The sequence below is a fragment of the Botryllus schlosseri genome, chromosome 16 (genome assembly GCF_051294905.1).
Source record: "Botryllus schlosseri isolate E-star chromosome 16, Bs_hap1, whole genome shotgun sequence".
NCBI classification, from domain to species: domain Eukaryota; kingdom Metazoa; phylum Chordata; class Ascidiacea; order Stolidobranchia; family Styelidae; genus Botryllus; species Botryllus schlosseri.
In genome coordinates this window covers 20,920,676-20,936,033 of record NC_137251.1, presented here as the reverse complement: position 1 = coordinate 20,936,033, position 15,358 = coordinate 20,920,676, and the positions used below count along the sequence as shown (strand labels likewise).

General features: G+C 41.4%; 1 protein-coding gene across 1 annotated transcript in view; it reads right to left on the bottom strand.

Moving 5' to 3' along the window:
• Positions 1 to 2,082: 2,082 nt before the first annotated feature.
• The window catches only part of LOC145459373 (G-protein coupled receptor GRL101-like), a 49,887-nt gene continuing 36,611 nt past the window's right edge, over positions 2,083 to 15,358 (bottom strand). Inside the window, exon 4 of the mRNA XM_080338029.1 lies at positions 2,083 to 3,544. Coding sequence (XP_080194155.1) covers positions 3,351 to 3,544 — 194 coding nt within the window. The 3' untranslated portion in view covers positions 2,083 to 3,350. The remainder of the gene's footprint in view (positions 3,545 to 15,358) is intronic.

Genomic DNA, 15,358 nt, shown 5'->3' with positions numbered 1-15,358 from the left:
AAAGTTGAGAAATTCAGCAACGGACGGGTAAACGGCGGGAGCAATGGGTAGCTATTTTCATTGTTATATACCCGCTTCAAACAGGTTGTTGAAACTTGACATATTGTCTTCAGGGGATGAATATAAGTTGAGCTTAACAAGGTGTGATGAGTAAAAAAAGTATGGGAACCACCGGTCTACCATATTCCGAACTTACGCATTTCCATGCACAAATGCAGTTTACTCATCAGACTGCAATTTCACCACCGTACATACAAAAACCTCAAAGATAAATCTATGAAACATTGTCCTTGAAAGCAGCTTTCATATGATACCCTACTACCCTACCCTATTTTTATATGGTTTTGAACAATTCGCATTTTAAATTGTGTAACGCTTGAGCGATTTCAGAGCATCGATTTAGTTTCGCCTCAATTTAACTACACTAACTACATTAACTAACTAACTACATTCCACTACACTGCATGGCATTTAATACTACACGGGAATACAGAGCAATAGACTAGCTACTCAGAAAACCGAGTGGCAAATCTCAACTGTAATCCAACATCTGTTTACACCTTTTCGAATTTTACATTGATAAAACCTGAATGCTGCAGAGCTGCAATGAGCAAAAAATCGTCAATTGTCAAAATGACGTAACGTTTGATCACGGAATTCAATTTTCCTCAAAAAAAATTTATTGTGTTCGAAATTAGATCATCTAGACATGTACCAAATTTCAGAAGATTTGAGAATGTGGTGGTTCCAACTGTTGTTGTCCAGATTGAGAATGGCCCTATTTCTAGATTACTTCTCGATAATTTTGATATCTGCACGAATCGGAAGGAAGAGAACACTCCAAAACATAGAACATTCAGGCGCGTATACTGACATATTATGTGGCAGTTGAAAAAATTGATTTGTGGTGCTCACCACGCATTAGAATTTAGAGTGTACTTCAACGTCTTAATTGCATAACAAAGTTTATTACTTTGACCGCCACCAATTGAAATTTAGCAACTCATGTTGAATTCAGAATGGGGAGCGTAGGCTACTCTCGTCCGCTACTGAGTTTTCTCATTCGTCATTGGCCAGCGGAACGTTTTCTTTTCTGAGCGAAAGCGACGATTCCGTATCGACAATTTATCCCAGAACGCCGTACGATCTCTCACCCTCTCCCATGTCGAGCTAGACCGGATCCACGGTGAGCAGAAATTTCCATCGAAGCTTCAAGATCGACGTGTCGTACTACTTAATCACTTCACACGAACCCGAATCAGGCAGGCGTGATGCTAGCTAGATTACGAATATAGAATTCACCGTCGAAAAACTTATATTTTAACAGGATTTCGATGAAATGATCAGTTTTGTTTCCGCGTTACTTACATAACCTATAGTATGATAATTCCAGAGCTGTTCAGAGTAGTCAGCATCAGTAGTACTCAAGTTGAATTGGAAGTATCCTCGTAAATGTCTACTCAAAAACAAGTGGAAATAGTGATTTACAAGTAAGTTAAAAAGTAAAATTCTAAGCCTAGGTTTGCCTTTAAAACTGAAGATTGAAGTGGAGATAGTGTAAAATCCTAACCATTCGTTGAAATATTATGAGTAAGCGAAATCTACTAGTGGTACTTCGATAACCAGAAGTGCTTCGTTACTGATCACATCTGGATAATACTCTAATTCTGAAGCTCGCCACCTTTTATTCGCAACTAATCTCATTCACAACTTTGTTGAACCTACTGAGTTCTACGTTTCCACGCCGAACGTAGTACATTACACACATTTATGCACACAAATACATACATAACCTTACTCAGATTGATTCATTTTTCATTTCGCAACAGTTTGCAGCAGACAATCCTATTGGAGTCACTCAATGAGAGAAACGCCGATATCCTACCTTTACCAACTGGCAGAAGATGCTCTGAGCGACGTGTCTGTGATCAGCCGCTGAGTGAACAGATAATACGCTATTTACCAACCTCCGAAATATGTGATATCGCTTCGAATCTTTTCAATGTTGTAGATGGAGTTTGTGGTGAGTGGGAGTGCGTTGTATATTGAATAGAGGGTAGAAGACTGACAAAATATAATTTTATCGCACTGTGTGTCCGTCAGGAGTCGGACTCGAGTCGCAATTTTTCGTTGACTCAACTAGACTCTAATAGTCATTTTGTATTTTTGAGTCAATTTGTATATTGGCCTGGACTCGTACTAGAGTCATTGCGCATGACTCGACCAAGTCATATGACTGGGTACATTCTATATGACTAGATTCAAGTCATGTATATCAGAACTGATACTTAGAAAATAGGCCCAGAAACTTGCGCTTTTTTGTTTAATGATTATATCAGTAATTATAGCAATTATTAAAATATGAATACGAGGGGTTTGATATCATCAAAAGTTTTCACAGAAGTGAGTAAAGCCGGATTTGAACTCGATAATAAACGGTGAACACGAAGACTCGTACTAGACCCATTACACCGCGGTTTGGACTCGGACTTGGCTCGGTGGTGAATCGAAAATGATTAATCCGGTTTTTAGCATGATACCTCGGAGACAGGACACATTGCAATGTATACAGTCGAGCACAGATGGATAATTACAACCATTTCGTATAAACCATCGATATTTGTCTTTTCCTCAGATCAAGACACAACACCAAGCAATGGATATCTAGCTCAGTGTGCAATAGATATCAAAATTTTGAGCCGATATTAATATAAGCAATAGACACATTTAAACTGGACTTTTCAATCGACATGCCAGTAGGTTGTTAGAGTCTTATCATATGTCACCTCGCAACCTCGGTCACTGCATAATTTCAAAGGAAATATTGTATATAAATGAGACGGCAACGATGTTTATTATATTTATTTCGAACTTTCATCGCATAGTATATATAAATCCGAATTAATGCACGACAAAACGTTAGGGTTTCTTCAAAACAAACCTTTTTTTCTAATTTTACTGGGTAATTGAAAAATTCGTTAAGTTTCCTAAAAAATACGGTACACGTGAAATTTGGCTTCCTTACAACCTATAAAAGCGTAGCTATTAGAGTAACAAATTTTGGATTTATTGAAAAAACTGAAATTCAAATTTATTGTCCATCTAATGAAATTCCTACGCTGTGCAAAATGATGCATGACAAATTTGGCTGAATTCCAAACCTGTAGAGACGATGTTGGTCGAGTACAAAAACTTGTATTTGAAAAAGTTATGTTTTGAACAACCCTACAGCACGTACACCACGGATTTCAGCAATCTCTTGAAATAATAACATAACTTATAATAAATAATCGCATGACTTATTTTGACATGTCAAACAAAAATCACCCTAGTAATAGTTCATTATTTAATTAGGTCATGCTTGTCAAGTATGTTCCAGTTTCTTGTATCATTTCCGGTTTTTCAGATGCTTTGCAGAATAAGTCTTTCATCTTTCCTTGAATTTTCTCTGGTAAATCGGAGTAAAGAAACGGATTTAAAGCGCTATTTATCGGAACGAGGATGAGAGCGGATGGGATGTAGGCATCGACGCTGATATAGATTCCTGGAATACAATATTTAAGATTTTAAAACATAGCCAAATAATAGGTTATTATTTTTACTATTAATTAAGGAAATCATGTTATGGTCTTATAACTACGAAGGTCATTTCTACAACCAACTAACTACTTTCCTTTAACAACCCAATTAATTAATTTCGTAGGATTGTAAGATGTTCACAATGTTAAGGTAATTGTCAATAATTAAATATATGTCCTCTTGATGCAACAACAAAAGCGATTACATGTTCTAAAATATTGATGGCAGTGAGCCTACTAGCATTTTCATGATATGGTTGCACATTACGATTCAACTGATAAATCAGGCAAGTAACCCTGGGTATTCTTGTGAAACTGACGTTGCCAGTTTACGAACCATAGATCTACCTACATATATAATATAATGCAAACAAATGTGTGGTCTAAAATAAATAGTCAAGCCTCCAAAATTATTTATACAGCAACTGGAATATTAGCAATGACGAATACATGACGGATGAAAAAGGGAATAATTTCGAATTACGTCAACACTTTCTTACTGACTTCACTGCGATTGTCCCTGTGCTCACAAAATAACTACTCGATAGATATCGCGAATTGCGCAGATATTACATTTGCAAATGTTTGAGATGAAGGCTTGAATCCACTTTTCATGTTACATAACTATATAGATACTATTGGGAATATGTGCGGATTGCAGGTCTAATGTGCTTTCTTATTCACAGCAACATGACCATCACCAAAAGTTTTCACCGTGAACATGTCAAAATGTATGGCGTTTATATTGGGTTTAGGGTTAGGTTTGGTGCATCGGGAAATTAGGGTTGTGGGTTCGGGTAAGCGTTGGGTATCGTCAAATTAGAATTGGGGTATCGTTAAATTATTGTTGTGATATCGTAGGATCAGGTTGGATTTAAGGGCTAGGTTATAGTTAGGGTTACGGTTAGGTTGGGGCATCATAGGATTAGGGTCGGGAGTACGGGCAATGAATGCTCCTACGATACCCTAGACCAGTGGTTCCCAACCTTTTTCGACTCATCGCCCCCTTTTCAAGCTCGACGCCGATCATCCCCCCCCCCCCCCAGATTTTGTGGACCGAAAAATCGGTATACAATCTGTAATCATCGGCGGGTTGACTAAAATAAAAAATAAAAAAAAAGGTCACCTTTTCGGCTCGATGTCGAATTTTACACTTTTGCAACTAAATTTCCGTGGGTTGACTAAAAAAAAGGTCATTTCTCCGACTTGACTCCAATATAGCCGTTTTAACGCGTCATCGCCCCCTTCGTCATTTTCGCCCCCCTAGGCCGCCAAATCGCCCCCTGGGGGGCAATATCGCCCATGTTGGGAACCACTGCCCTAGACCTAAACTAGGGGTTGTTACAATTTTTTGATCGCTGACTCCTTCAAGTTTAGTGTGCGGTTGCGAGTAACCCCATAATTTAATCGACCGATGATTGGAAGATCAGCCCATCAAGCTCAATTCTATTTTTACGCTATTCCATGCCAGAAATAAGATAAATATTGATTAGACAAAATAGTCACAGTCCCACTCCCGACGGACAATCTGGTCTTGTAGTTTCTCGATCACGTATCAGCCTTCTACGTAAACGCAAAACTAGTTCGCGGATCCCTAAGCGGTCGATGGACCCCAGTTTTAAAAATCTACCCCCAACCAATTACGAACGTCATAAATCAGCGGTTCTCAACCTTTTTGAACATGCGCCCCTCTTGGCCATGGTCAAAACATTTGCGCCCCCCGACCCCCCCCCCCCGCACTTATCGTCATTTCAAAAAGAGCACATCATCTAATACAGTGGTGAGCAACCTTTTTTGCTAATCACGGCCGCATTCCGATTACTTATGCAGCCTACGGCCGCATTCCTGAGCATAGCCGTTATGAACTAACTGGTCGCAAAATACTCATGTTAATCTGTTCATATACATTCCCGGTGGACTATTCTACTTTTTACAACGGCCAATTGTACGTACCGAAATGTTATGAATTGTTGCTGGGATTGCATATTGTCGAGCGGAGCGACAAGTGTTTTCAGATCCACGAATAAATTCCGTAATTTATAGTGTCAGTATCACATATTACTATCAAATATTTATCCTTTCTCTGCCCATGTGATCAGATTCACCGGTAGAGTTTATGTAGGTCGTGCTTTCGAAAATTTAGGGCAAGTTATAAATGATAATGCATCTTCGGGTGGGCCAATTGTTATTAGTCCTTTTGTTGCATGCTGTTATTTCTTGACCCCCATCAGGATTTTCGAATGTATCGGTAGGGAAATACATTGAAATCGCCGAAATTTACCATACACAAATTTCTTTCGTGAGGAGTACACGATTCCGATTCCGGCTCAGATAGAAAAGGACGCTACTATATTAAAATCGAAAAAATGAAGTAACGTTAAATTGCGCGGAGCGCGAAAAAAGTTTTAAGATTATTTAAAATCTCTCCAAAATTCAGGAGGGAATTCGTAATTTCAATTTGCATGTTGACGGCGCCAATACATACTAATTGAATCAGGTGTCGATGGCCGCACAAATTCCCTTCCTACGGCCGCAGGTTTCCCATCCCTGATCTAATAGTATGCATATGGTATATCTGACGCCAAGTTTGAATCCGCATTCCAGTTTTTTAACATTTCTCACGAATTTCCCCAAACTTGTTTGAAAATAACAAAAAAACATTGAACAGGACATCAATTTAGTTCAAGGTAGGTTGTACTAAGGCTAATCCTAATGCTAGTAGTGACTAAAGATAGCACGGCATCGTTCTGTACTGCCATGCTCAATTTGATCGGATTTGGAATTAAATTGTGTTGATTTAGGGTAGCCTAATCGAGGGCGAAACCGGGTAACCCAGTGCTCTTCAACCTTTTTCGACGTGGTACACCCCTTTAACGTTTGCTCAAAACTCGTACACCCCTGTTCATCAGGGGTCTTCAAAAATGACTTTTTTTCTCAGATCGTACTGGCTACTTGATAAAATTGTTAGTTTACCTAACTTAAGCCTACACACCCAATTTGGTTCAATTCCAACCAGTAGTCGCCTTGCTACGGGAGAAGAAAGTTTCTATTTATTATATAAAAATAAATAACGAAAAATTAGAAATTTTTCTGTTCACCCCATGAAAGTATTAAGCTGTCTATAAAAACGATGTTCATCAAATTTGGTTCAATTCTGACCACTAGAAGCGGAGTTATTGCCGTCAAAAAATTTGGATTTGAATAAAATAGTATTCGGTCACAGAGTCTATTCGCAGCCAGTTAGGCCCCTGCCACGCAAATTGGAATTTATTTCATGTCAGAGCAAAAACAGCATGACATTACGAACGATAATCAACCTAAATGTAACAGTATTGGGGAGAGAGTAGGTAAAGCTACTGCTGCAGAAGCGGTAATTCAGATCAGCGATGATAGCAGGCGCACCAGCCAACTGCGTATCAGGCCTGCCCCACACACAGTCGATAGTAGCACATGGGCTGCAAGAGATGCCAGTAACCTCAGATCGTATGCCGCTATACACAGTCTATTGTCGCTAATTTACATCACTAATAACAAAATACTAAATTGCAAATGTATGGCGAAATATTGGACATACAATCGGCATTTTAAAACAAAAGGGTTTCGATTTCAACATGGAAGCTGTTTCGATTCTGGCTGGCTACGTCACTTCATTTATGTGCATTGCGGTATTTATTAACGTCGGGTAGGAAGTACAGATTCAAAAAGTCTGAGCTATCGCGGCGGTTTCCTCAAAAATCACTGAAAGACAAATGACTAGCTGAACAGTAACTGCATACTATCCAACACCAAACGGAACCATTAGTCTATTGCCGACGGCTAAATGAATAGAAGAAATATTTGCTTATGACATCACAATCAAGCGGTGTACAGTATTACACTTGAGATAACATCGTACCATATTGCTCATTAACCTGTGCGTCAACCTGTACTGACCCATAAACCTGCCTTTGTGATAGCTAGCCATCGGCTCATTGTAATTCGGATCTGGTACACCCCTGTACACCCCATCCGAGTGGTACACCCTTTGCAAATTCTGGTACACCCCAGGGTGTACGACAACCCCGGTTGAAGAGCACTGGGGTAACCTATATTGCAACCAAGTCAGTCTTAAGGGTAGGTCACACGGTACCGAAATTCGCTAGGGACTTCGTTTCTTTCTTTGCTCCACTCCTTCGCTAGCGAGCGCTAACGGGGTCGCTAGCAAGGTCGCTAGTCAAGACGCTACCGATGCGTTTCACTCGCGAGCTCGCTAGTGAATCTTGTTGTGACAGTATTACGTCACAGCGGAGAAAACGTTACTGTGAAATAGGGATCAGTTGTTCGGAAACCTCCGCCGTGTACGGACCTAGCCTAGTAAGTGATACATCGTAGCATACAGACCTGTGTGGCATTTGTAATAACAAAAACAAATCTTAGGACATTCAAATAGGTGAAAATGTTGGCTCTTGCAACAACAAGAATTCAAATGTTTAAATTAGAACACAAGGTATGTAAATCGATAACGACAAGGGCCATGCAATGATGGACGAGGAGATTACAAAATCTGACCCAACTCATGCTTGATATGAAGGGATCAGGGCTTCTACTGGATATTTTATTACGCCGATTTCTGATTTGATCATCGTGGTCACTTCGTTCATCAAGCAGCCGTAGTGCCCTACAAAGCTATCCACAACTGACCAACACCAAGCCAATCGCAGTTGAATAAATCACTATGATACCGCATTTCACTGCTGAAATATGTGTTCATTTATTGAATGCCACTACCAATGAAAGTATTGCCTCTGCAAATAGCTGTCAGTAATGCCTTGGACTGTGCGTGCAATGTGCATACAGCATTTTTTGTTTTGTTTTCAACTTCTACCATATCACCCGGTCGGCTAACATATCTTGGTTGTACGGCGGAATACCTTTTCGAATGATGCCCAATGTTGAAGCTTTGTAATAAGTACCGTACTGGCGCAGTTTCTCGCTCCGAGAAAGACGTACTGTACTCGCTTAACCTTTCCCCACCCCATCATGACGTAACACTCGCCTTAGCGAAAAAGTGAGATTATCGCGAGTGATGTCGCTAGTGAATATTGTACGTGTGGCCTACGCTTAAAGCAGTGGCGGCTCGTGACAATATCGGGTGGTGGGGTAAGGGCTGCAAGCGACTTTTTATCAAGATGGCGTCACAATGGCGTTTTCCAACGTAAACACTTAACTTAATGATGGTACGGTAACATGAATTTCCCGGCAACAGTGATTTTAACGTATGTGCCACGAGAGGTGCGCCGGTGAGCTGTGTGGTAACTGCGTAAACGGCGTACGGAACAAAGATTCAACACGGTTCATGTTCGCACTCGACCTGACTAATTATCTGCAGAAATGGAAATGACTATAACTCGAGAGATTGGAAAGGTCAACGAGTTCGGATAGATACGCAATTGTTATCTCATAGATTGGGCCTGTCATATTGAATCCAAAACATCATTCTGAAGAACTAAGAATAGCAGCCTCGGAAATTCGGTCTCGGTACAGCATAGGAGATTTTGGCCTTGAAACTGGAGACTGTAACACGACACATACGGCTTTATTACTGTCTATAGGTCTGCTGTGAAATCGCCCTTGGAAAATATATTACCGAATAAATACGTGGATGAAAGCCGTAAACTTAGTACACTGTTACATGACATCATCGAGAAGTGGCCTCATGGCGCTTTTCGGTATGGGACACTGTCAAAATTAATGCGAACAGACCAACACCGAATTTTGCGTAAAATTTACTGAGGAATAGGCTGATCAAGTGATCAGCTGTTAGCCGTCATCGAAAACGAAATAGCTATCGCGCTTGACAGGGGGTTGTAAGCAAATGGCTTGAAGGCCACAATTTCACGGTGAAATTGAGAATGGAGAATTTAATATCAAAGTAAATATTATGATGCAAACTGAGAATGATATCATCATCTCAGTTAACGTTGCCGCAGATACGCAGGCTTTTGCGTGAAATCCGCAATGCCGCGTTGTAGGCTAAAGTGTCAGATCGGAGCACATCTCCACCATACTCGACCTTGATAACGAAATTACTGCCCTAATCATTGAGTGTCAACCTTGAGACTTGGCACAGCGTTCGATACTAAAATCAAGACATACCGTGCAAAAGCGTATGACGGATCTAGGTAAGGAGCATCGTTAAAATCAATAGAGACCAATACCGGCTTTGCGTATAATCCGTTGGCGATAAATGACGAGTCAGCTCTCACTCGAATTAGGAAACGAAATTACCACTAACACAGTTCAGTGACAAACTTAAAAACTTGGTACAGCGTTCGATACTAACATCAAGACTTACCGTGCCAAATGTCATAACTGATCTCAGTATTGAACATCGTCAAAATCAATGGATACCAATACCGGCTTTTGAGTAAAATCTGTTTGCGATACATGACGGATCAGCACACACTCAACTTCGGAAACGGAATTACTACCCTAAACTTTAAGTAGAAACTCTGAAACTTGGGGCAGTGTTAAATACCACCATCACGACATGACATACCAAGTTTCAAGAGTTTTCATGGTGTGAAACACCATCAAAATCAACCTATACCAGCAAAGGTCGACTAAACGCATATGACGGTAACCGAGTTCAGCTATAGATACGATTGTTACATCACACCTTAGGGGCACAGAGCTATTGTGCCCCGGTTGCTCGGTAATTTTATGAATAGGAGACAGTAAATCACCGTTTCTTTATTGTGCGCGGCTTTGAGAAAATAGACAGTGAAAGCTTGTTATGAGCGCTACCGGGGCATGCCCCAGCTAGGCATTCGCAAAGCGAAAACACAGAAGAGAATTCGATTTTCGCAGAGACTTCGCTATATATGGGCATTTACAAGCGAAAGGACAAGAAGATTACGATTTTCGCTGTGATTTCGGTATATATAGATTGGTGTGCGTCTATAAATGGTAAAGAATTGTTATTGAACAGGATTTTAGGTGGGGCAATGCCCCAGTTGCCCTATAGGACGAGCCGCCACTGGTCTTAAGCAGTGCAATTCGCCAGCTATTAACAACAGCTACCCACCGAACCGATCTTTAGGCCACTGCCAAAGATATGAAGTAATTAAATCTTCAAAGAACATCAAAAATATCCTCAAATGAAGTTGAAATCAGCCTACACTCCGTTGAGCGCGATTGCTGGAGTTTCAATTTGGCGAGCTTTCTCACATACGAAATAACTTTCATCTTCAACAATCGTCTTCTCAGAATGGTTGTGGAACATATGTTTAGTCAAAATTCATACAGACTTTGACAATTTTTCGCGCCCCCCTGAGAGCCTCCTGCGCCCCCCAGGTTGAGAACCACTGCCATAAATCGTTACATGCGTAAGACTGATTGATGATGAACAAGGGTTATTTTGTCGTGAATAAGAATGCACACTAGTAGTAATATAGATGTGCGGAATGTGCCAAAACACGATTTAACTTAAACAAACAAGAATTATCAATATAAAAGATACTGAAAGAATTAGCTCATTTTCAATTTTGCAGCAATACTTTTATGACCTTGTGTGCGGCAATAAAAAAAGGGGGAATAATTAACGATAGAGAGAAAACGAACAAAGAATCTGGATTGACCTTTGTACTCAGACATGAGACTGGAGTACTTCTACTTGTACTTTTCCACTCGCCTCCTGATTATAATACATTGTAATTTTACTGTATTTTTCCACGATTCACAGCTGACTTCGGTCGTACACGACGGTGATCATAGTTGCCTGCCCTGACCTGTTGTTCCGTGGTCCAATTTCGTGGCTTGGGAACAATAACCCGTAAAACTGGTTGACTTGTTGTTCCGCGGTTGATTCATTTTCGTGTACGGTGGGTCATAGGAATAATTGCCGGTCGTGACGTCAGTATAGTTTTCTTCTGATCCATGAGATCCTGGTGCGTGTTTTAGGTGTCTATACGTTCGGCTGTGCATAGTGACGCTTGTAGTCTGTTCCATACCGTCGTATTTGCTCTTGCTTTGTTGTCGACTTAAATAGTAAGGAGAAATGTTCTGGTTATAAATATGTGTGTCATTTTGAGTCATATCGAGAACCAGAATGTCGTGTATTAGAAATAGGTATTAGGCGCCCCCGACATAGATTAACTTGAATAAAGTAACATTTAGAGTATAATAAGTAATTAAAGAAATAGCTCATTCTCAATTTGACTCGCATCAACGTGTTAATTTCCGATATTGTAGTAATTGGTGCAAGCAAAAACTGCTGTTCCACACCTTTACCGCTTTCTAGCGTCTTAGGACAGACAGTCCCAACCAAACAATGTGATGGGTTCTTTTACTGCTTCACGTCTGGTCAAGCGTAATCATGCCGGTGTCTGTAAATGATATACAATTTACCGCGGGCATATTATTTTTGTATGCTTGAATCGATCAGTTGTCGAACTCATGCTTTACCGGTATGTACGATCGATCGCGAGCTCACCACGCACTTGTCGTTCGAGAGCGACTCATTTCGCTATAGGCAATCAGTTGTGTTCGCGTGTACCGTAACATATCCTCAACACTTGTTATGACAACACCTCCAAGCATATTTACAATATCATGCTAAGGAACTATTGCTTCGGCAGCCACGCACTGTCGTTCGAATTCGACTAATTTCGCTGCAGACAATCAGTTGTGCTCGTGTGTGCCGTAACATATCCTCAACACATGTTATGCCAACACCGCCGAGCATATTTGCAGCATCATACTACGGATATATTGACTCGACAGAGTGTTACTATAGAAATTAAACATGGCAACGATCAATTTTGCAGCTTCGCTCCGCTTCGCCGGGGCTCGAATGAAAAATTGTTTTGCGTAAGCGACTGTAGGATTTCTGGCAACCCAAAAGCTATCTTCCCGAGCGCAGAAATTATTGAATCTGGTCTTGATCGAAAGCTACTGTTGCCCCGATTCCGAAAATATAAATTAAAATATTGATCGTGTGCTGATCCACCTAGAATATGTCCTCCAAGTCTGAAATATCGGCATTGTTTAGAACAATCGGGTAACCGCAACACAATTGCCATAACAATGACCCGTTGGGATCAGTGGGCTGACCTTATTTGGCTGAAACGCGCTCGGTGGTGCAATAATGGCAATGAATTGTGGTAGATCATACGTTATGCGATCTATAGCCTGAGGTGAGGTGTAAAGTAGAGTGGGAGATTTCGAAATCGGAATCCACTGCGACTATAGGATTGCAAAATCAAAGTCCAAAAAATCCGACTGGCACGTAAAGTACTGGTTTCTCCATATATTAGGCTGAGTAAAATGTAACATAAATCCAACTCTCAAAGACACTGCTGTAAGGGGAGTGTCGTTGTACATTAATTTGTGTACAGCGAAACTTTGTATGCGGTGGTGCAATAATGAGGATGAATTGTGCCAGATCACGTGAGGCAATCTAGCCTTCTTTCGGTGAGGTGTAAAGATGAGCGGGGAGATTTCGAAATCTGACTCCACCCCGACTCGGGTTGCTAAATAAAAGTCCAAAAAATCCGGCTGGCTCGTAAAGTCCTGTTATTTCCACATGTTGTGAGGGTAAAATACAGCATAAATCCGACTCTCAAGGCCATTTGGCCGCATCCAGAGATGTTTCGTGACCTCCTCCGTCCAGACAAGATTGTTCTGCTGTAATATAGGTGTCGTTGTATAATAATTTACGTACAAGGAGACTTGGTATCGACCCTTTGGCGGAATTCTGTTTGGTTCGTCTGTACAGGTGTTATTAGTGCGATCAGATTTGGCACCTCAAGGAGTATATTGGTAAAAATCACACAACGATGACAATAACTTTACCGGTAAACATGCGGTCAACGGTCAACGATGCGGTGTGATGTACGTAAATCAGCTGTGATCAATCGAGCGTGACACAATCGCTGTCAGTCATCAATCTGCGACCTGACAAAACTCGCGTTTTCGGGTTGACAGCAACACAGTGCGATATATTTGATGTCCCCGTCGACCCTCCTAATAGGGTTACCATGCGGCCTCATTTAGGGGAGCATATGTCCTCCATTTCCCAGATATGTCACCCAATTCACCTAAATGTACTCTCTTTCTGTCAGTTTGTCCTCCTTGTTAGCTCAACATTTCCAAAAAAACACCACGAGTAACGCAAAATGTGGGCCTAGATTACGAAAAGTCGGGTACGTAGCCAAATCGGAAAAATGACCCTATGATGGTATTGTGCAGGCTATTACGTGGATACGTGGGCGTGTGTAAACATGTGAATAGTAAAAGCGCCCCAAACTACCATGAAAAAAGATCGAGCGCACTCGACCATGACGGGCCCACCTTAGTACAGCCAAATGATCCCATGTCGTACCGGGAATAGCCGAGGTGGTGGTACATCATTCTCAAAAAATGTACTTTGGAACGCGTGTGAAATCGACATCGTCCGCTACTCGACTGACGCAAGTCGCCACTGCAGTCCCTCTCTGTGTATACACAATGTGCTGAGCACTGCAGATCCAGACGAGACTACGCATTCTGGCGAGGTTATCGAGATAGCTGGAGCGATTTACAACACATGCTACATTTACTTCAAACGGAATGACAAAATATGGTTTTGGAGTACTCAAGTAGTTTTAAGGGAATGTCAGTATCGTGATATCGCTTTCTATCCTAATTATAAAAGAGTAGGTCCCCATAAAACTGTCTAGCTCAAGCACGTTGGTAACTGTGATAGTAGACAAAACTGACTCGAGTACCTCAGAAATAGTGACTGTATTTCGTTGCTGACCACGCGCCTGCTTATTCACACCGACTGACTCTCCTAGTAAGCAACTGCGCCCCCGTCATCTTCTTATTGCTCAAATAATTTTACAATTCACGAAATCCAATCTCATTTGTCGATAGTTTTATCAGCACAAAAGTCACAGTTACACAAGTCTCGTAAATAGGTGTCGATACACTACAATCGTTTTATCGCCACTATTCAACTCATAGCCCGATCACGCGACTGACGTTTCCGCAGATCAATTTTTGACGTTTGATCAACTCTTGCCTGGTTATGGGGTTTCTAATCACAGGGCGATTGAGATTAGGGTGTGTCTTTTCGATACGTTGCGCAAACTCGATACCTTTCGTTCGGAGTACGTATTCACACTGCGGAAACCATTTTGCATGTTCTGTCCAAACCTCGTCTTCACGGTCCCAACGAAGCCCGCCGTCACAGTAAAAGCATTTGGTTCTGTCCGAATCAACGTAGTAAAACCCCGCTTTTGCTAACTGTTCAACACTAGCTCTAATTTTATTCGGTTCCCAGCCCTTGTCGAACGTTGCGATTCTTTTTGACAACGACGACATGAGAGGGTTCACGGGTTTAAGACAAGGAAATAGTTGCTCAAGACATCGCTTTTCGTCCTCGGAGGGTTCCTCTGGTTCTTGCAGATGTAAAGTGAGACGTCGTATTTTGTCGTCAAGCAACTTATCCAAATTGTCTCGTTCGTACTCGGTTAACGCCACATTCCCCGAATCGTCGCCACGTGCGAAACAACAATCCGAGCGATACGTCAAGTGTATTTCAGATATATCGTCTGTAGGCCTCCAATTGCGTAGAACGCCGGAGCAGTTGAAGCACTGCGTTCTGTCCAGGTCACCGAGGTAGAATAAACCTTGTTTTGCCAACTCGCCGACCGCCCGTGGTATGGGATAGCTGGGCCATTTCTCAAAGGTTTCGCGACGCTCCGACTCCTTTCGCAAGTCGAGATTCCTAACCCGATACTCGTGCTCTTGATCAA